The following is a 22,276-nucleotide window of genomic DNA, read 5'->3' as shown; positions in this document are numbered from 1 at the left end:
CTTTAAAAAAAAAAAAAGGATTTATTTTATTATTATTAATATATTTTTTTTTTACCGCCTCAACTGCGTTTTCTTAAAACAGGCAAAACCCGCGGCCACCTATAGCCGTAAAGCCAGGCGGCGCGGCTGCGCGCCAGGCCCGCGTCGCGCGATCGTGCCTGAGCGAAGATGGCGGCGGGGGAAGCAAAGTCCGTGCTCTTCGTGTGCCTCGGTGAGCGCCGGGCCGGGCCGCAGGGGCAGCAGGAGCCCGGCGGGGTGGCCCCGGGGAGCCGGCGGAGTGCAGGGTAGGCCGTCCCTGTGCTGCGTGGCCCGCCCGGCCGTGGCTCTGCAGCGGCCACTGAACCGGGCTGGGAGCCGGGCGGAGGGAGCGGGTGCCATCCGCCCCTTGCCACGGGCACGCCGCTGCCTCTGTAGGTCGGGGCCGTCGGTAGGGAATAAGGGGTGAAACGCGGTATCGGTAAGAGTGAAGTTGATGTGGAAACTGAGCTGTGCGCTGACTCAGCGGAGTGTGAGTGCTCAGTGCTGTGCTGCGAGCAGCTCGGGTAAGAAGAGCAGCCCGGGGGAAGGCGGAGGGCTTGTTGTGCGGTGCGGTCCTGACCGTCATCTGGAGAGCTGCCCACATGGAGAACTGAAGGCAGCACGCTTTTAAAGTGAATAAATGCGCGTGCTTTAAGTTGTGGATTACACCTCATGAGAAGTTAGGAAAACAGACGCGTTTTCACTTAGAAATCAGGATCAGAAACAGTTTGGTTTGGTTTTCCCAAAGCTCATTACAGTTTGTTGCTGGTAAAGAAATTGGTTATTTCTGCTTCCCTGCAGCCAGCCAATTGCTAACCTGACTGTATGGCTGTGCTCCGTTTGGTGTATTCTCAAAGCTCCTACTCCCTGGTGGGGATGACAAGCTGCGTGCATCACTGATCTCATGTGGTTTTAACCTTGTCTGTTTCCTGGTTGTTTTAGCCTGACATGGTGAGAGGCAATCCCTATTAGTCCGTGGTGTTTTGACTGTCTTGCTACAAAGCCACTGGTTGATACAGTGTTTTTCTGTTGAAATAAGAGAAATTGAAATGAGTTCAACAGCAAAGGAAGAGTATAGTTTTGTGAAGTATGTTCTGATGTTTCCCTTACAGTAAAACCAAGCCATAATAATAACCTGGGGAAGAAACTGTTTGTATAAGGAATGACCACGTGCTGTATGTTTGGGAGCCTGTGGTCTGGACAAACATCTCTGTGTAAAAACATCCTTCTCTCCTAATAGCATGTCCTGAAGGCAATGGCGTTCTTCATGTATGTATGTATGAGTCTTTACATCCACAATGGTGATTTGCACTGTATCAAGTTCCTAATCCATTTGAGGATTATTAGTGAAAGGTAGTTTAGATGTGGATTGAACTGTGGTATAGAATTTGAAGGAAGGATCAACAAATCACAAAGGACTGATTTTTCTGACACTGATTTTTTAAAAATAAATATAAATATATTTGAAATTTCCTCTTCCATCTCCCAGCTTATTAAAAGAAAAGAAGCCTAATGGTATGTGGCATGTGATGTAAGAGCTGCTAAACATGAAAAGCACTTCCTTTTTCTGGTCAAGTATATGTTTGAAGGTAATTTGAAGGTAATTTGTACCTTCATCCGCTGTATGTTTGCTTAGTATTTTTTAATTATTCTTGAAAACTGATATATCTTAATAGATTATTATTTTTTTTCCCTCCAACTTTTGATTGGAATAACCTGCTGTTGTTGCTGAAAAGAGTACTATGAAATAGATATCTTAGCTTTTTAATGAAGCGTTATAATTCAGGTGTTCTCCCACGTTCGGGGAGATTGGATCCCCAAAACGTTGAGCCTTCGTGAAGAAACACATTCTCCTTCTCCATTATTTTTAAAGTAGCCTATTACTGAAGTATCTGTTTACCGTGTCGGTTGTTTTTTTTTCTTTGTGATGAGATAAGCAGTTATTCATTACACGCTAAAATATAATCTAGTTAATGTAGATAATTAGATTAATGATAAGAGTCCCTTATCACTAAGAAATAAGCCGAGCATCCAGGAGCATATTGAATTACAGTATATGGAGAGACACCAGGAAGTACTTTTTTATTCATTTAAAGCAAGAAATGATTTAAATTGGAGTTGAACCAGAAATCACTTTTCTGTTTTTACACTTATGCAACTCACCTAATTAATGCTTGAGCTCTAGAAATGAACTCAGGATGATGCCATGTTATATAAGTAAGCCTCTTTCGTGTCTTGTCTGCTGTAACGTAAAAAGCTGTATGGGCATGTTAAACCAGGAACTGGCTTACTGATCTCCATGTGGGGAAGAACAGTTGCTGTGTAAATGGCTAAGCAAAGCGATATTGGCAGCATCCTCAAGAAGTTATGCTTGCTGTGAATCACTGAGTGTGAATGTTGCCATCAGAGATTGCATAAAATCTTTTCTAAAATGACAGTAAATGTATTGGCTATGAGAAAACTATGCTATAGTTGGAGAGATTTAAGCTTTCTGGTTCAGTTTTCACAACCCACAGTATTTGCTTTTAAATGTGGCCAATAGGAAAGCAGTATCTTTGGTAAGACATTGAAGTGTTCATCATAAACAGCTGCTGTAACGGGGGTTCTGACAATAACAGGGGCAAGCTGACAACAAGAACTAAAGATATTTTTGGAGAAAAAGAGAATGGGAAGCTTTAAGGTTGCTGAGAAAGGCATAATGACCCTGTAGATGATAACTGAGAATAATTAATCTTGCTACAGGGAAAGCTGTTTAAAGTGTGGACCACTCAGTTAGCCGATGGCCTGATGACCACGAATCCTGGCAGATGTTATCATTGTTGACCTTGGTTAAACTGGCTAAACCATTTTTGTCTATGGACTTTGAGACCTAACTCTCCTATAATCATCTTTTGGATATCCTAAGCTAAAATTGAGTTCTACTTAGACTGGTACAATTGCATGCTGGTATTCAACTTCTGACAGAAATTCTACTGTGTTTTGATGGTGAGGGGAATATGTGGAAGTTAGGTCATTCGGGCATGTAATGAGGCCATTAGTTAAAATGGAGACTACTGATAATGGCCGAAGTAGGAAACCTCTGCAAGTTATTACTTGAATGGTGCCCTTCACAGTGGCTGGAATTTTGAAAACCTGGGAAAAATACACTAACTTGAGACTGAGGTGGAATAATGTGGAATATGTGTGGAGTGTGTCACTGACCAGTAGTGATTGAGTTTTGCTAGCATGGGATGAGGCTTGTGGCCTAGAATTTTCTTAACTACTGTTGACCCTGCAGAGCTGTGGTCTTCAACTCAATGAGCTGCCTATTGGGCAGGAGGTCTGGAGCCCTTAGAAAGGGGGATCCAGTGTGTATTGACACCTCAACTATAAACTTTGACCAAAAATTTGCAGAAGGCAGCTTGTGTTCAGTTAACACATGATGGATGTTCAGTCTGTTAGCAGCCTTCCCAGGCGTTATCAGTTGTTAATCCCAATAGAATGACCCCTGGTTTGAGGTCTACCTGATTATTTGAAAGTATATGCAAAGGAGTTACAAGACCATTTGTGGGATGCATTTGCTCAGTGAGGAGGGAGATGGGACCCAATGAGGAGAACCTGTGATATGTGGAGAAATAGCCCAAAACAAAAAAAATATGGTGGGAAAGTGGTTTTTAGGGGTGGCGTTACTAGGTCTAAACTCGCCATCGGAAGAGTAGATCAGCAGGAAAATTGCCCCCCTCCTTACCCCCAGGTGCAAGGAGATATATATTGTGGGCTGAAAGAATGGAGAAAGGGGTCCCTCAAGATTTCATGGATGTCTGTCTACAGCAGCATCAGAAAGCCTTATCTGAGTGTGGCAAGGTAAATGACACTGCACCCTAGCAGTGAGCCGAAACCATTGTGGTAAGTAGAAGGAAGGAGCCCTGACTAAATGATGTAACAATAACTGCCTTTGAGATGCCTACTGCATGTGAAAAGAACTTGATTTTAGGATGGGAAACTGTGTGTGCGGTTTCCAATAAGTGAACTGGGGGACGGCTGTTGAATTCACTTATGAAGGCTCACAGAAGGGGATGAGAGAGACTTGCTAATTACTTTCCCCCTTGGTCCTCTCATATCCCCAGTTAATTTTTCTAGTAGGCAGGGATTATCAGGTATTAGCATTTAGGATTGATGTCACTAACTGCAACAGCATAGTTGCTCATAAAAAAATAGATATGAGTTACAGATGTATTTGTGAATTCTGAACCTCAATTGACTACTCAGGTTAAGTGTTGGTTGCTTGGAGATGAAACCGCAGCTGACACCATTATGATATTAGGAGCCTTGCTGACAAACATCCTGGGGCTTGTGTGGTTAGAATGGGAAAAAAGCTGTGGATATTTGATCTCTCCACAGCATCTGTGCAACTGCTCCAAACTGCAACTGAATTGCTCTCCTCTAAGATAGTGAATGTACAGCCATACCCCCTTCCTCTGAGAGCATGAGGAGGAGTTGCCTCAGTGACAACAGAATTAAGGGAAAAGGAAGTAATTGTCTCAGTGCCCACTGCCTACAGTTCACTGGTATGGCTGTTCCCTCAACATAATGGGAAGTAGCAACTGGCCATTGATTAGTGCAGGTTGGATGCTAACACAGGCCCCTTAACCGCCATAGTACCTAGCATGGTCGATCTGGTTGTAACCATACAGGAGCAAGCTCATCAGCCTCTAGCAACCATTGGTGTGAAAGACATGTTTCTTTTTGTTCCCCTTATGGGAAGCATATAGAGAGCATCTTGCCTTCACCTGGGAAGGCATGCAGTTTACATCTCCTTCAGGGGTATTGCCATTTGCCAACCATTGCTCAGTATGCATATATCTCAGTATGCAAGGCAGGTCCTGCATGACCAATCTGATCTCCTTCTACGACCCTGTGACCCGTCTGATGGATGAAAGTAAGGCTGTTGATGTGGTCTACTTAGACTTCAGCAAAGCCTTTGACACTGTCTCCCATACTATTCTCCTGCAAAAGCTGGCAGTCTGTGGCTTGGATGGGTACACTCTCGGCTGGGTAAGGAGCTGGCTGGAGGGCCGGGCCCAGAGAGTGGTGGTAAATGGAGTTAAATCCAGTTGGAGACCAGTCACGAGTGGTGTCCCCCAGGGGTCGGTGCTAGGGCCTGTCCTCTTCAACATCTTTATTGATGACTTGGATGAGGGCATTGAGTGCTCCCTCAGTAAGTTCGCAGATGACACCAAATTGGCTAGGAGTGTTGATCTGCCTGAGGGTAGCGAGGCCCTACAGAGAGATCTGGATAGGCTGGAGAGCTGGGCCGAAGCCAACAGGATGAGGCTTAACAAGACCAAATGCCGGGTCCTGCACTTTGGCCACAACAACCCCAGGCAACGCTATAGGCTTGGGACAGAGTGGCTGGAGGACTGTGTTGAGGAAACGGACCTGGGAGTACTGATCGATGCACGGCTGAACATGAGCCGACAGTGTGCCCGGGTGGCCAAGAAGGCCAACGGCATCCTGGCTTGCATCAAAAACAGTGTTACTAGCAGGAACAGGGAGGTAATTGTCCCCCTGTACTCGGCATTGGTGCAGCCGCACCTTGAGTACTGTGTTCAGTTTTGGGCCCCTCACTGCAAGAAAGACATTGAGGCCCTGGAACGTGTTCAGAGGAGGGCTACGAAGCTGGTGAGGGGTCTGGAGCACAGGCCTTATGAGGAGCAGCTAAGGGAGCTGGGATTGTTCAGCCTGGAGAAGAGGAGGCTCAGGGGAGACCTTATAGCTCTCTATAACTTCCTGAAGGGAGGTTGTGGTGAGCTGGGGGTTGGCCTCTTCTCTCATGTAGACAGTGATAGAACTAGAGGGAATGGTTTCAAGCTGCGACAGGGGAGGTTCAGGCTGGACATTAGGAAGTATTTCTTCTCGGAAAGGGTAGTCAGGCATTGGAATGCACTGCCCAGGGAGGTGGTAGAGTCACCGACCATGGGAGTGTTCAAGAAACATTTGGATGTTGCATTGAGGAATATGGTTTAGCTGGGAAGTATTGGTAATGGTTGGACTAGATGATCTTCTAGGTCTTTTCCAACCTGAAAAATTCTGTGAAAATAAACAGAGGTTTGATCCCTACATGTATCATGGGTACACTCTGTCCGTGTCTACAAGTGCACACACCACACGCAGGCACACACGTGTAAAGACATGTCAGTGTCATAAGGAAAGAGGGACCGCACAAAGGAGAGGGACCAACCAATGGATTCACAAATCAAGCTTTATTGGGAGTTACACCTGGAGACTCACAGGAACAGCGAGGGCCGGAGGTGCAGTGCTCTCATGTACTGACAGCTGCAGGGCTGACACCAGGAGCATGCCGTGTTCCGGCTGTGTCCCTGGCCTAGAAGATAAAAACCCCCTTTCACCACCAGTGAGAGCACAGGTGGTGCGAACAGGAGCAGAAGTGCCTATCTACACTATAATGTTCCTCACTGTGCTCATCCACTCCTCCCACCCCTTCTCACTTGAGCCCCTGCTTCTATCGCTTCTTACCTGAGTCCCTGCTTCTTCCTAGCCGTTCTCACTACTGCCCCTGCTTCTCCCTATCGCTTCTCACTACAGCCCTGGCTCCCGGCTCCTCCCGATCCCATCTAACTTCAGCCCCTGCACATTCCCTCCTCACTTCAACTCCTGCTCTGCTGTTGTCCGCTCTGCTCGGGTCTGTTGTCCGTGCTGCTGTTGTCCTCTCTGCTCTGCTGCTGTTGTCCTCTCTGCTCTGCTGCTGTTGTCCTCTCTGCTCTGCTGCTGTTGTCCTCTCTTCTCTGCTGCTGTTGTCCTCTCTGCTCTGCTGCTGTTGTCCTCTCTTCTCTGCTCCTGTTGTCCTCTCTTCTCTGCTCCTGTTGTCCTCTCTTCTCTGCTCCTGTTGTCCTCTCTTCTCTGCTCCTGTTGTCCGCTCTGCTCGGGGCTACTGCCCACTCTGGGCTGCTGGCTCACTGGCACTGCCCTTTTATTTACCTACGGGAGAGGGTTCCACCGTTCTATCCTCTGTGACTCTGCCTCCACATCACTATGGCAGGTGTACAATAGGAGCTGATGGAAGGCCCGCCCCTCAACTGCCAGCATTTTATTTATTGATTTATTTTGCTTTTTGCAGTTCTAATGAAGAAGTAAAATAACCAATCATAAAACAGACTGTAACTTCAAATCCAAAACGTTTAATATATGGTAGCACAAACACAAAAGTGTTTCAACAATTATTTCATTAAAACCTGGTACAAAACCATCTCAAAGAGGCATTTTCATGGCTAAAAATTTTAGAAGGAGAAAAGATTTTGAGTGGACCACATATTATTCTGGAAGCAAATCCTCTCCTAGTTCTTCATCAGCAAAGTCATCTTCCTCTGTTCTTTTCCTTGCTGCAGTTTTAGGTCTTTCTGCTTGTGGGCCAAGTGGGTCTGTGTAGGAAGCATCTGGGATTTAAACAAGTACATTTGAAACAGTTATCTGCAAGTACTTTTAGCTTGGTTTTAAACATCTCTCATCAAACACGAGACTGCTTTCTAACATATCAAACATCTGGAAAGGTTTCTTCTTTGAAATGCAGACTAGAAAGATCACTGAAGGAGAAGAAGATACCACATTTGGATTCTTAAGATATTTTTTCCTGACCAAACCTTGCAGCAGACAAACAGTAACATAAATAAATGTTTAGTTGGGCCACATTCCTTAATATGTACAGATCCTTTAAAGTGAGCTCTGAACCAATTGTGCAATTACTGTACTTGCTCTTCCAATAACACAATTTCTCTACTTCCCCTCTCTCTGAGGGTCTGGGAAGTCACAAAGTGCAAGATGCCCACTTGCCTATTTCTTTACTGCTGCTGCTTTCATAGGGCTCACTGGTTCCAGGCAAAGCTTTTAGTTTGGCACTCAGTCTTTCCCCTTTGCTACCAGCATCTGGAAGGCAAAAATAAATAAATAAATAATATATATATATATATAAAATTAAAAATTAAAAATAGGGAAAAGGCAAGGAACATGTTGTCATGTGCTGTGAAATCATGATACAACAACAACATAACTTCATTTCTGTGAAATCACAAAAACTTGCAGAAATAACTCACAAAAGAGGGAGTCTGAGTTTACCAGTGTAAAGACAATATATTGTTCGGGAGCCCAACTGAAACAGTACTCCAAATTCCAACAGAAGTTACAACTTCTATTTTCAGAAGTAAAGTTTCTGGGCATCTGATGGAGGGGAGGAGCAGTGTGTGTTCTGTTTGAATGTTTAATCAACTTTGAACAGGTGAAAGTGATGAAAAATAAGGCGTTACTGCATGCTCTAGGCTTATTAGTATTTTGGAGGAAACATATTGTTGCCGTGTGCGCCCATGATTCAAATCCCCCTTGCTCAGGTTCTAGCGTAACCCCCGCAAGGGCCAAGAAGACCACTGTGACTCAGCAAGGAAGGTGGCAAAATGGCCAATTTATTGAAGCCGACACACACATATTCTATGCCTTTCGTGTACACCCACTAGGAATGTACATGTCCTAATCCTTATCTCAAGGAGAAAGACATAACACGTCACAACCCAAGGCCGTACGCCCACTGGGGCTGCACAGTCACTAATACTTATCGCAAGGGGAGAGCCTAACGCGTTACAATTCGAGGTCGGTGCATTTGCCTAATACAACATCTCCCCATGCCAAGAAAAGCCTTATCCCGTTACAATATGCAATATGCTAAACCTAACCAATGCTTAAAGCTTATCCTGCATTCTATAGTATTCTGTACTCTAATGGAAATATCTAAAGAAGCCCAATTGAATTATCTGTCTTATTTGCTAAACCTTAATATATTATGCATAACCTTAAAATATACTCTTAATATAACTAATATTATGTATTACTCTATATAAACCTAAATAAACCTTAACAAACTCTATATAATATAATCAGTAATAAGGCACAATGGTGCCCCCTGTGAGGCATGAACTCTGGTGTGTCTCCGTGTTTTCTTTTTTGGGATTTTTCCTATCCATCCTGATCAATCCATCGTGAAGGGTTTTGCTAGTCTTAATCACTCTCCTCACCCCACAGATGGAAGTGACAGGGTAGATGCATATTTACATATCCAATTGAATGTGAAATGTCTTCAGGTAGACTTGAGCACAAATAAGATGCTGGGAACCATGAAATTCATACAGGAATTTGAATACTTAATGGCAGAGAATAGTTCAGTTTTAGATGCTTGCTGATAAGTTAATGAATGATGCAAATTACAGTAGGAAGCAGTATTATAGTGACTGAAGTCAACTGACCATGCAGGGAGTGTGTTTTTAAATGTGAGAGAAGTGAAAGTTAGTAAAACTTTCTCCTTTGTTATTCCCTCTTCTGTCTCTAACAGAAGAGAGGAGCATCTGTTGTCATTTGGGAAGACAAAGGGTGTGAAAGATTTAGAGATCTGAATAAGGAACAATGAAAATACAAAACAGATTGAAAGAGTGAAAGGATGACAAGATCAGCAATATGTAGAGATGAGCTGTGGACCTGAGCCTGAAAGGCAATCAAGTTGTCTTTCATGTTGAGATAACTGACACATTTCTGTTCAGGAGTAAATCAAAGATAAATGCATGGTCTGGATTAAGAACTCAGATACCCAACACTGGCTTTGATAACCATCACTACAACTCTTCTTTCTAGACAATGATTGAGAAAGCATGACTCTATAAAGGTGTTCAACAAAAGGTTCCAATACTGATTATGTAATTGTAGTTAATTAGCTAGTTAATTAATTAGGACTAGTAATGTTATGTCAATTATTATTAATGAAGTATTAAGTGTTGTAATGAAGCTTACTGTTCAGAGTTGTGTAGTATCATTCACACAGAGAATAACGTACAACAGCTGGTGTAGTGGAAACAGAATTCAAGTTTAGAAAGAAGACTTAAAGGTAGTCTGTTTGAAGGAAGAGGAAGAAGAGGGGCAAATTAGAAGAAGAGATTGTGATCATAAACTTAACACTCATGAAGGAGCCATATATGGTCACAGAAAGTTATCTTAGGTTATTTTCAAAAGAGCTGTGTACATATTTTAGAACTTCGTGTGTGTGTGAAACTTTTTCCTATAATATATTCTTTGGTTTTATTTCTGAGTATTCAGGAATTCAGAATTCAAAATTCTTGAATTTATTTGAGTTGGCTTAACTGGGATGATTAGGCAAAGCTAAATTCATTTTATGAGGAAACCAGAAGCTTGGTTTGTTTAGTTATGCGTAACTGTGCTTGACAAGGGTTCTGTGTCTGTTGAAGGAAATGATGCTTTTTAAGCTACAGAGTGATGTTAACCAAGATCAGATGAGCATTGGCTTCCATGAATAAATACTAAGTGGGAATTTCTGGCTACTCGCAGGAAATAAGTTTCTGGAGTATCCTTTAAGATAGATGATGCTTTTAAAAGAGAGCCTGATGTGTTTATAAGAGAAGTGATGCTGTATATGCCTGTAATATCAGAAGACTGGGCTCACTGACTTTGGAGGTTCTTTACTGTCTTATGGTGTATGTTACCATGTTCTGTTTATTTCCTATTAAAATGAACTGTTTAATTCATTCAATTAAAGAAGTAATAATAAAGAACTTACTATGTTCTTTAACAATTTTTGTAACAAATATGAGTATCTTATGAATAAAAACCTTTTTCCTCTTTTATTTATTCTTCTAAGACCTAATTTTTACTTTCTTTGAGTAAACTTGTTTCAAATAAAGGAAATAGTATGTTTTTCCCTGGAAAAAGATCTGCTGCCATCAAAATTCATTTTGTGATTCAGCACAGTTGTTTTCCCAGTGGTTACCCAGTTGCTTTTGTCCATTGCGTGATTTGATCTCTGAAACTTGTACCTAAGTGGCTTGTTTCCCACTTGTTTTTTCAGTAGTTAGCATGATTGACGGCAGCTTATTAAATGCTCAGACCATAGCAGCTTCTTCCTCTTCAATGGGGAAATATCCAGTTTGATATTTTGCTAAATACTTGATCTGTGCATGTCTTGCTGCCAGCAATGTACTTCCATTTGTGGGCATTTCATTACTGTTTGAAATCTGGAAAGAATATTATTTGTAGCATGAACGGTGATCTTTGTGTTGGTTTTTTGTTTGTTTGTTTTTTGTTGTTTTTTAAATACGTGGAATTGACTTCTACCATTTGTGGTATGTTATGCTCACCTACTCAAAAATCAGAAGTGAATAAAGTCATACATTCTGTTTGATGGAAAGTGGAGGTTTGTATGGTTTATTGTGCGTATAGATAATGTGCCAGCTATAAATGTCTCATTTCTCACACTAGAGGAGAATAGATACAGGATGAAAAGATGCTGACAGTTTGAATAACAGTTGAGTAGATTTATTTATTTGCTGTTGAGATACGGTTTTGTTGTTTTTTGTTTTTTCCCAAAGAGAATTTGCACGCAGGTCCAGAAGATCTACCTTCAGTGCTTGACCTAGTTATATACAGGTTTAGCTGTGGAGCAGAAATACTATAGACCTATTATTTCTAGTTTTTAATTGGGCACTATTTCATTGTTGAAATAGGTCTTGCTAAAAATAGGGTCAGATCAAGTGGCTAGCGTAATCTGAGGCTGTTTGAAGGCAAGACTCATTATGTATTTATACAGTGAACAACCTTGACTGTTGGCTGATTGACAGCCCTTCAGCTTTGCTGTCAGCTACTTTTCATTACTAATCCTCCATATTTTGGACCAAAAAACCCACAAACATGAAGTACGTAATTTCTTGAGTGTTTGTAAACATGGGGATCTTATCAATGTTTGTAAATACCTTAAGTGTGGGAGACAAAGAGACATGGCCAACCTCTTTTCAGTGGTATGTGGGGACAGAACAGGGGGGAATGGCCATAAACTGGAGCATAGGGTGATGGAGCACTGAAATGGGCTGCCCAGGGGTGTTGTGGAGTCCCCTTCTTAGGAGACATTCAAGACCTACATGTGCAGACTTTTATAGGGGGCCTGCTTTGGCCGTGGGGTTGGACTCGATTTCTGGAGGTCCTTTCCAACCCCTACAGTTCTGTGATTCAGAGCCTGTGTAATTGAGTTCTCTTTTGAGGTTGGAGAGTGGGTGTGCTGTTTGAAGCTACTCTTGATAAGGGTTGAGTTTGACGTGGAGTGACTTCCCTTCAGCAATCAGAAGTACTGATGCACGTTGTTCAGCCTTTTCTCTAAGTTTGTTCCATAGTAATGGCATTTGTGTTTTGGAATCGTATCGAAGTTTTCTGTTAATAGGTAGGTAATAATGTAAACACTCGAGGCAAATATTCATAGAGTCAATAGCAAAGCATTAGCTGAAATTTACTAGCATGTAGGAAGATTATTTGCTGCCATTTAACATTTGTAATTTTTCTTGATCTTTTCTGATCAGAGAGACTTTGTACGGGAGGAGTTTCCTTCCTACTTATTTTAGCAAATTGTACGTTCTCATTTAATAATATACATTTCAGGACAGAGATGAATATTATTATGTTTCCACTTTTGCAGAATCTTCTGGGTTGCAGTAAGCAATCCATTTTCTATCCAAATAAATAAAAGTCTTTCATCTGAGCTGTGCTGACAAGTCCATGGAATTGTATTTTTTTTTCTTTTTTGAACTGAAATAGTTGTTAACTTTGATCTCCTGTTTCTGTAGGAAACATATGCCGCTCTCCAATAGCTGAGGCAGTTTTTAGGAAACTTGTAACCGATGAAAAACTTGAAAATAAGGTAAGCTGTTTATTTCTTTCCTGCCCATGAAACAATTGTATTCTATCCAGTTAGTACAAACATAAGAAGTGAGAAAAGAAACATAAAAACATAAATTTGTTTTTCTGTAGTGGAGGATAGACAGTGCAGCGACATCTACCTATGAAATAGGAAACCCTCCTGACTATCGAGGACAGACTTGCATGAAGAAGCATGGCATTACCATGAATCATATTGCCAGGCAGGTACTGTACTTTAATTTTCTTTAAATATGTGTATGTATTTGTTTTGTTCTTACAGTGGATGACAGACAGTGCTGCTGTTTCAGACTGGAACGTGGGGCGCTCCCCAGATACAAGGGCTTTAAGCTGTCTAAGAAATCATGGCATTGAGACAGCACATAAAGCACGACAGGTAGAAGAGAGTGTATTTTCTTTCTTGTTCATCCCCATGCTTTGTTTAGCCCTACTGTTACAAAAGTAATTTGACTAGTGCATAGCTAAGCATCAAATAATAAATGCTTATGCAATTTTTCCAAAGGACTCTAAAAATGCCTAACTCTTCCAGTTGAGGTTAGTTAATTTATTGTTGCTAAGTTTGATTGGAAGTATAACTGGGAAGCATTGGAATACTTCTTCTGTTAAAATTCCTCCCTTCAGGTGTTTAGTATTTGGGACATTGCTCAAAACATCTGTTGAAAATATTTTTAAATGGACTTAATTTAGCAATCTGTGATGCTTTATTCTGCAAGGAATTACATTTTTATTTAGCAGGTCCAAAAAGATATAGAATATGTGTTTACCATCAATAAAAGATTCTCTTCTTGAATTAAAATCTGTAGGGTGCCAAATCAGGACTAAGGCACTCAGACCCAAGATTAATAAATAATACTGTTGGCGATATTTCCAGTGATAAACACCCTTGAAACATTCTTAAGTCAGAGACAGGTTTCTTAGTGAAATCCTCTAACTTACCAAAGCTCATCTCAGTTTTCACTATACAAAAAAACAAAAAGTGTATTTCCATTATGATTCCGGAGGGATCAGAAATAAATGTGGCTTCATGTATGTAAATCATTCAGGCGCTAAAATAAATGCACATAACTTAGTTCAGTTAACTGCTCTCTGGACGTGGGATATTCCTTTAGGGCCTGACCTTTAGTTAGCTTGAGATTGTGTGACTGGTTCTTTTCCCAATGAAAAGATCAAATAATTTTGTCATTGTCTTTGTTTCTGATCCCTGCAGAGTTTTACCTGACTTTGTAAGGTTTTTGAAAGTGAACAAAGTGAATACTGCATGTTCTTTAACTTTTTAAAAGTAAATTCCCTCAATTAGTCCGTTGCTTTCTGATGACCTTTCCTGATGCTAATCTCAATTACATAACAATGCAAACAGGACTGAGCACAGTACAGCTCCAGATATTTAAGGCTTTACTGTTAAGGAAATTACTAGGAAGTTGCTGTGATCCGCTGGTGGTTCTGCATTTGCTATTTATTAGTGCTTACAAACAACATTATTTGTCATTATGCAAGCTAAATGGTACTCAGGTTAATCACTATTTCAGTCACTGTAGCGTAACTTGTTTGTTTTCTTAAAAGATGAACCTTGGAAACTTGAGAATTGAATAGTTAAGCAAAGCATCTGATCATTTGCCTTGAAGCAACTCTATATGCCCTCCTGACAGAGAAAGAAAGCACCTTAGTGAAGATAATTGATAATATGTATATCTGGCTAGTGAAAACATTTCTGAAGTAGAAGAGTCTAAAATGTTAAAATGCACAGGGAGAGGGAATTAAAAAGAGTGAGATAATAAATTGATAGAATAACAGAATGTAAACATAAAATCATACCAGACCAAGCAACTTGATTTTATTTATTTTTAAATGAAAGAAGTTCTTGAACTGCATGTAGCTGTTTACATTGTACTGAATGTTAACTGTCTAATTCCAGTATTCTTTCAAACTTTTGTTGAATGGTCTCTGCTGATACTGCAAACTTCGTGGACCTGACATGGTCTCATAGTACATCCGGAGTGGGACTAAGCAGTATGACTTTGCAGAGAGATCGGGCTAGTACAAGCAGAAGTGTATTTGTTCTCTAGTGGGAACAAACTCAAGAATAGAGGTTCAGTATGATTTTGTAGCTTCAGAGCAGATTGAGAAAGATTTAATCTGAGAGCTGCAGAAATAGAAAGGAGGGATTTTTCTTCTGTCGTCTTATAAATACTGTCATAAGATGATGACCTCATTGAGTTATCTTCTTCGTTCCTCTGGAAAACTCTTAGCCAGTGGAAAGCAATTCCTGTGCATAATTATGATAATCAAGGATTTTATCTTCTTCTATACTAAACTCACATATGTGTTACAAGAATCAAAATTCAGAAGATAGAATGTTAACTCGGTTGCATTTTACAATCATATACAGTGACTGTTCAAGTGAATTTTAAATGGAAGGGTAAATATATGCATAAAATACATAAAAATATGTCCCGATAAAAATGTTTGTTAATGTCTTACTTTTAGATAGCTTGCTGTATGTTTATGCACCCATTGAAATTCTCTAAGCCTTCATGCACAGAACAGAAATGCATTAATCAGTTTAACTTCTGTTCATGCTGAGGCCAAAATTGATTTCAGTATGACTCATATCGAGCGTTTGTCTTAAATGTAAAATTGAGATTAGAGGAAAGTTGCATTAAACATTGTTTCACAACAGGATAAATTTGAGGACTGCTACATCTCTGGTTTAGATAGAGTAAAGGAGATTACTACCCTGCTGTAAATGAAGGCAAATGCTTAACAGGAATTGGAATGTTGATGTGTTTCCCCATTGATGGTCTTTAATAATGGTTGTATACTTTTTTTTTTTTTTAATGTAAAATTCTTCTTTTCTGTATAGCTGACTGCTTGAGCTCTTCATCACTCCTCAGAATGCACCTTCATTTTTATATCCTTTAGATTCTTCCCCTGAAATAGTAGTTATTTTAAGTCTTATATCTACTTGAGCACAGTCTAACCAGTAATCCTGTGTCTAGGGGTGCATTTGGATTTGTGTTGATGCTGGTTCATAGGGTAATAATTGTCACTTTGTCAAAGCACAGAGAGGTCGTGGGAAGTGTGGCAGGTGTGTTTTGTTTTCTGTTTGTTTCCACTTTGATTTTTAAGTTTTCCCTGTCTGCACAATAAGGAAATCTATGCCTACTTATTTTCGCAGGGGCCAGTGTTGGCTCTGTGGAGCAAGCAGAAGAAGCTTGTAGAGGTTCTGGTAGAGCTGCCAGGAAAACAGAGCTATTTCCACTGTAAAAATATTTTTGTAGGTCAAAGGCACTGCATGAATACAGCAAATATTTTTACAGTGAAAATAAACAAGTCTGCATTAGTTTTCATCATTAACTCTTTATTTTCAAAAGTTTCCCCCTCTTGCATCCCCCCACCCCGTGTGAAATGCTTCCTTTAAGGTCTTAATCTAGTGATAATTCCTATAGGTTTTTTGTTACTTCCTGTGTTTTTTTTCTGCTGTATGTTTTTTGGAGGTTAGAACTCTGGTTTCCAGGGCAATGCACCTGTTCTCTTACTTACTCCTTTTTCTAGGGCATCATTCCTAAAGACGCCTGTTAGACAAAACTGAAGAAACCTTTGAAATTTAATCATAGAATCCCTTAAGTTGGAAGGGACCCCAAAGATCATCTAGTTCCAGCCCCCCTGCTGTGGGCAGGGTTGCCAGCCACCAATTTCATCTTTCATAAATAACGTGAACTCACTATAGATTTTGATTTATTCTTTCTGAATATCAAAGAATCATAGAATGGCTTAGGTTGGAAGGGACCTCAAGGATCATGAATCTCCAAGCCCCCCCAACTGCAGGCAATTTAATACCAGACCAGGTTGCCCAGGGCCCCATCTCACCTGTCCTTGAACACCTCCAGAGATGGGACATCCACAGCTTCTCTGGGCAGTCTGTGCCACCACCTCATCGCAGTCACTGAAGAACTTCCCCCTGATATCCAACCTAAATCTTCCCTCCTGCAACTTAACCATTTCCCCTTGTCCTGCCATTATCTACACTTTCAAAGAGTTTCATTATGGAGGTATTAATAAAAGAGGTTAACTTACATGGGACCTTTATAGAAGTGGATTAATAAGAAGTGGCAAAGTATATTTAAAATCCCCTAAATAGTTGTAAGAGTTGATGGAGATAAGCAGTTTTTTTTTTTCTTTCCACCTGTTTTTTTTTTCTTTATTATTTTTAAGAAATTAGAACTAGAAAACATGAAAACAATCCCCTCGCTTCACTTATTTCTTCTTTTTTTTCCCTTTTTTTTTTTTTTTCCTTTGTGATCAAGCAATGATTGTTGGCTAAAGTACATGTTTTTAATCCTAGGTTACTAAAGATGATTTCCAGACCTTTGATTATATACTTTGTATGGATGAAAGCAATCTAAGGTAATGGATGAAGAAATTCAGAACAAATTCATATAGATTGCACTACTGCTAGCTTTTGAGTCACTCTGAAGACAGAAGTCACATTTTATTGCTCAGCTTGTCTTGGTATTTTTGTTTGTGTGTGTATATGTGTAAATGATAGAAGGATTCTGCACTTCTTATATGTTTCATGAGTTAGAATTTCATGATTTATTTGTTTAGTATGTGCTACTCTAAATTAAAGGAAGCTTAGTATGTGTTATACAGGAGTGACTGATGCCTGTATAGTTATAAATGAGGAAATACTGCCTTCAGATCAAACTGTTTTTCTGATCACGTAGGATCTGAAATATTCATTGAAATCTTTGAAAGAATTAAATGCATTGCTTCCCACACCTCCTTTTTAAAAACAGAAATTATTTTAGTCATTAGCTGGGGAAATTTTGTTGTTTGCTTCTGTTTCCCATGTTTTTAATTGCGTGTCTATGAGCTGGTTTGAGCTTAAGAAAGACTTGGTGAAATAACCAGTTAGTATGATAGTATGGATATCTTTGGAAAAATTTCTGATTATTATGCAGATATGAGATGGGTGATCTTGAAGAACTAAGAAATGCCAGAGTGTTTTTAAAGACAGTAACATGTAGCATAACAGGCTTTTATTTATTTATTATTATTATTAACATATAACTACTTTAGGACCAGCACCTCTTATCTGAAGGAATGATATTGTTGAATGTTTTGAATGACCTTTGTTACATCTTTTATTCTTACATAACACTTGTGTCAGGCAAAGAAATGAGTAGCTAATGTATAGTTTCATTCAAATTCTCAAACTGTTAGTACCGAAGTTGGTTTTCATTTATGTATTAACTGCAAAGTAGAAGAAACATCACAGCTATAACAGAATTAAGAGTTAGTCACACTTCTAAGTTTCGTCTTGAATGTGCACTCAATTCAACCATTGTCTTAAGAATGCTTGTTTGTAGCTGGCTCCACGTGCTGATGTCTTATCAGCCTGTCATATCAGAAAAGAATTTGGGACATCGCTTTTCTGTAGTATTGGAACCAGTTGGCCCCTTCCTGTTCATTAGCTGGTATGTCTCGAAGTCTCAGTATGTCTTGGAAGTCTTGAAGAAAGTGGTTGGACTTCATCACAACCAGATGGATACATAGGATGACAGTCTTCAGACAAACGCAGTTCTTATCCTCTGAAAATTTTTTCAGCATTCCAACAAGGGCTACTTGTTTGTTTTTAAAAAAGATTTTTTTTTAAATCTCTAAATTAAAACACTGATTTCTTAGTTGATAGAAAAGTCAGCACTCCTCTCTTTGCTTCAAACGATATTGTGTTCTCACTTCTATTTTGTCATTCTAAACTACGTTAAATTAATTTCCTCATTAATTATAATTAATTAGAAGTTAGTTTCTTAAAAACGATTGTGCTTGTGAAGAAGTGTGTACTTTATTTTCCTATGAAGTATAGAAAGTATTGCCAATTGTAGTGTACTTTGGAATCTGTTAAGGAGAATGTTACATTTGATACATGCACATTATCCTGAAGACCACGTGAAATTCAGAAGGATAATCTATGCATTCAAAGGCCCTGCTTAACAACTATTTGAAAGAATACTCTGCTACTTATGACCAATTGCAAACCACTATAAGCTTTTTAAGCATTGGACAAGTTAAATTCTCATTTGGTATGGGAAGATCTAATATTATAAAATACAGAATATGTTCCACTATGTAATGAGCTTTTAATCTGAAGGTGGTGAAAGTTGCATTTTGACTACATTTGGGATAATAGAGGCCACTTGCAAGTTGACAAGGAAAATACTGTTTCAGAACCAGTATGCCTTACCAGAGGAAGGTGATGTAGAAGATGATTGCTGAAATATTGCAATATGTCCAAATCAAGGCAGATCTTAAGAATCTACTATTCTATGCAACTGAATGCAGAAGCACTTCACATGAATTAGAGGCATAATTGAGAGGTCTTGCAACATACCCATTTAAACACTGTTTTGTAGCCCATGAGTTCATAATTCTGAAAAAAAAAAGAAGTAGGTAGTCATTATTTATATTTAATCCAAGTTAAAGATGGACACTGAAAATAGTGAATGATCTGGGGATGTAGGTAAACTCGCTATCACAAAGTTCTGTTAAGCCTTAAGTCAAGTGTCCTGGCTTTTTTATGAGTCAGCAGTAAGTTCACGTATGCCATTGGTATTCAACTGAAAAACAAAACAGGTAACAACAAACAAGAAAAGGAGCAGCACAGAATCCACAGAATTGACTGAGTTCAGAAACTTACTGTTTTTCTGCATTCTCTAGAAACTATCATGAGCATCTGATACTGATGCTAAAAAATTCTGAAGAGAAATTGATGTGAGTTTGCTTTGTTCTGTTGTTGTTTGTTTGTTTTAATATTTTTTTTTTCTTTTTCCTTTTCCCCAAGAGATCTGAAGAGGAAAAGCAACCAGGTTAAAGACTGCAAGGCCAAAATTGAACTGCTTGGGTCATATGATCCACAGAAACAACTTATTATTGAAGATCCATACTATGTAAGAAATTATTTTGGTAGCTTGATTAAAAGCTGTGTATGTGTAGTATATAATCTTGCCAGATTCCACAGTAATGATATAACATATGAGATGTATATACGTATATTCTATGTCTGTCTGATGATATATAATATAAACTATTGGAATATGAAATGAAAACATATCTTTATTCATTCTATCTATTGCTTAAGTAATCTAAGTTGATAATCCATCTATATTTTGACTGTTCAGTGAAACCCTCTGTAGTCAGTTTCCATGCAAAAAGAATGTAGTAGCAAAAATAGAGACAAAGACAAGGAAATGGTCAAAGAATTTGAGCGCTATTAGCTAAGAGCAACCAGTTAAATTAAGATTCTTCAGTTTAGGAAAGAGAAGTGGATGAGGATGTCCTGGGGTTCTATAAGATGTTAATATCATGGGGAAGTATCAGGAATTACATTACATAAGAAATCGAGAGCATTAAATATATTATAGGAGGTGGATTCAAAACAGCATATTCGTTTCCACACAGTGCTTTGTTAAACAGTGAAACAACATGACAAAATAGTGTGGAAAAAAAAACACCCCCTTGTAAATTGAATGAAGAAAACCAACACCAAATAACAAAACCAATGATGAATCAAAGTTCACCCAGGACTGCTGAGTACAAAATCTACTTCTTCAGATTGGGGAGGAAATGCACTATGCTGTCACTATGTCTTTGTACTATTTTTGTTGTTTTATTTGCCATTATTGACAGTAGAAAACACATTTGCAAAATGAGCCAATATTACTATTCTTACCTTCTTTTTCCTCTTTCTGTTTTTTCTAGGGGAGTGAAAAGGACTTTGAAACTGTTTACGAGCAGTGTGTTAGATGCTGTAAAGCGTTTTTGGAGAAGCCTCATTAATGTTTAATCATTCTGTTTCTAATAGAAAATAATTAGCTTCTCCTGAAATATGTAAGCTTTCCTTGATTGATGTATTTAAGTTGTAAAATTGTGCTTCCTTAGAAGATTCAGAACTTTTTCAGTTTTTTAATGTAGTTTTTGTCATCTAATTGGAAAAACAGATGTTGTAGATCAACCGTTTTCTCATTTATCAGTGTAATAATAAAGTTCTTGTTGAGAATAAATTTAATCTGTAAACTCTTACAGTGCTTTCTCAGAAGCACTAAAAAAAAGTCTTGCTTCTTTATGCGCTATACAGAGTCAACTGAAGTTGTCTCATTGTGCCGTTAGTTGAAACCAACCTGCCACGGCTGTATGTGAAATAATAGTTCATGTGTTTTAATGTAGGCTTGTCGTCCCAGTATCATTAGACAGCTTTCAGAATGAAGCTTTTTCATACTGAGTCTGGTGAACTAAGGAATGTGTCTTCCTAACACTGGCATTGTTCTTAGCCCTTTTTCAGAGTCAAGAAAGCAGAACCTGTTATCAGGATTCTGTGAAAACTGTTTGTTATTTAGGTTTAAATCTTCATTTAGCAAAGAGGAAATCATTTTGTGCTGATAGATTTTTATACTCATTAAAATGAAGTCAATTCAGAACTAGTTGTCACTAATGGTCACTAAGACTTCTCTGGTTCATCTTCCTTTGGTCTTGGGGCCAATTTGTAGCACACTGATATACATACAAGTAATATAGCACTTGCTTTCGCAATAGAACAGTTCAGTTTAAAAGTCTAAAAGTGAAGTGTATATTTTATATCTCAGAAGTAAAATATTCAAATACATGCTGTAATCACAGTTCCTATTTGAGCGGCAGATGATATTTTTATATTTACTTAGGAGAATGGATAGCATGTCAAAAATGTTCTTTAAGAATATAGTTCAATTCGAAGAAAGTCTACGTGTAATATAATTTGAAGCTATATGAAGGTCAGTAAGTAAGAAGTTTTGCTCTTGCACAATAAGAAATGGAATGCATTATGAAAATCTATTCTTACTTGTCTGAACATCACCCTCAATTTCTGCCTTAGGCAGAAACGTGACTGTGAAATGTAATTAGATCAGTAATGTAACTGATGCCATCTTTTCTTATTTTGAATAACGGAAATGTTGATATGAACAAGGATTACCACATCTGTAAAACTGTAAAATTTGCTTTCTTATTTACCTGTGTTGCATTTATTCTTCTATTTGTCTTCCAAACCAATAGGAGCAGCCTCCTTATGTCATCTACTTTCCTTCCGGGAGAGAGATGCACTTGGATAGAGAAGCCTGTTACCTTTAGGGATGAAGAAATCTTAATGTCACTATGCATTTAACTGTAGCCTTTACAATTGGGGTTGTATTTCATAGAATCGCAGAATGAGTTATCTTGGAAGAGACCTCAAATATTCAGTTCAGCCCCCCGTGCCATGGCAGGGTTGCCACCCACTGGGTCAGGCTGCCCAGGGCCCCATCCAGCCTGGCTTTGAACATCTCCAGGGATGGGGCATCCACAGCCTGTCCAGGTAGCTGTGCCAAAGCCTCACCACCCTGAGTAAAAAAATTCCTCCTAACAGCCAGTCTACATCTCCCCTCTTCTAGATTAAAGCTGTTGCCCCTTGTCCTGTCACTGTCTGCTTGGGGACTTGTCTGGGATT

At 39.3% G+C, this 22,276-nt stretch overlaps 1 protein-coding gene across 2 annotated transcripts in view; it reads left to right on the top strand.

The window, feature by feature from the left end:
* Positions 1–118: 118 nt before the first annotated feature.
* Positions 119–22,276, top strand: part of ACP1 (acid phosphatase 1) — a 24,670-nt gene continuing 2,512 nt past the window's right edge. The window contains exons 1-6 of one of the 2 annotated variants that reach the window (XM_072332745.1): positions 119–211; positions 12,672–12,745; positions 13,025–13,138; positions 17,105–17,166; positions 19,604–19,709; positions 20,521–22,266. In XM_072332745.1, coding sequence (XP_072188846.1) covers positions 169–211; positions 12,672–12,745; positions 13,025–13,138; positions 17,105–17,166; positions 19,604–19,709; positions 20,521–20,598 — 477 coding nt within the window. In that variant the 5' untranslated portion in view covers positions 119–168 and the 3' untranslated portion in view covers positions 20,599–22,266. Of the gene's footprint in view, positions 212–12,671; positions 12,746–12,855; positions 12,970–13,024; positions 13,139–17,104; positions 17,167–19,603; positions 19,710–20,520; positions 22,267–22,276 lie in introns of both variants that reach the window. The other variant, XM_072332744.1, reaches the window with a different exon arrangement.

Source organism: Excalfactoria chinensis, chromosome 3 (assembly GCF_039878825.1).
Source record: "Excalfactoria chinensis isolate bCotChi1 chromosome 3, bCotChi1.hap2, whole genome shotgun sequence".
Lineage (NCBI taxonomy): Eukaryota > Metazoa > Chordata > Aves > Galliformes > Phasianidae > Excalfactoria > Excalfactoria chinensis.
This window is presented reverse-complemented; position numbering and strand designations above follow the sequence as displayed.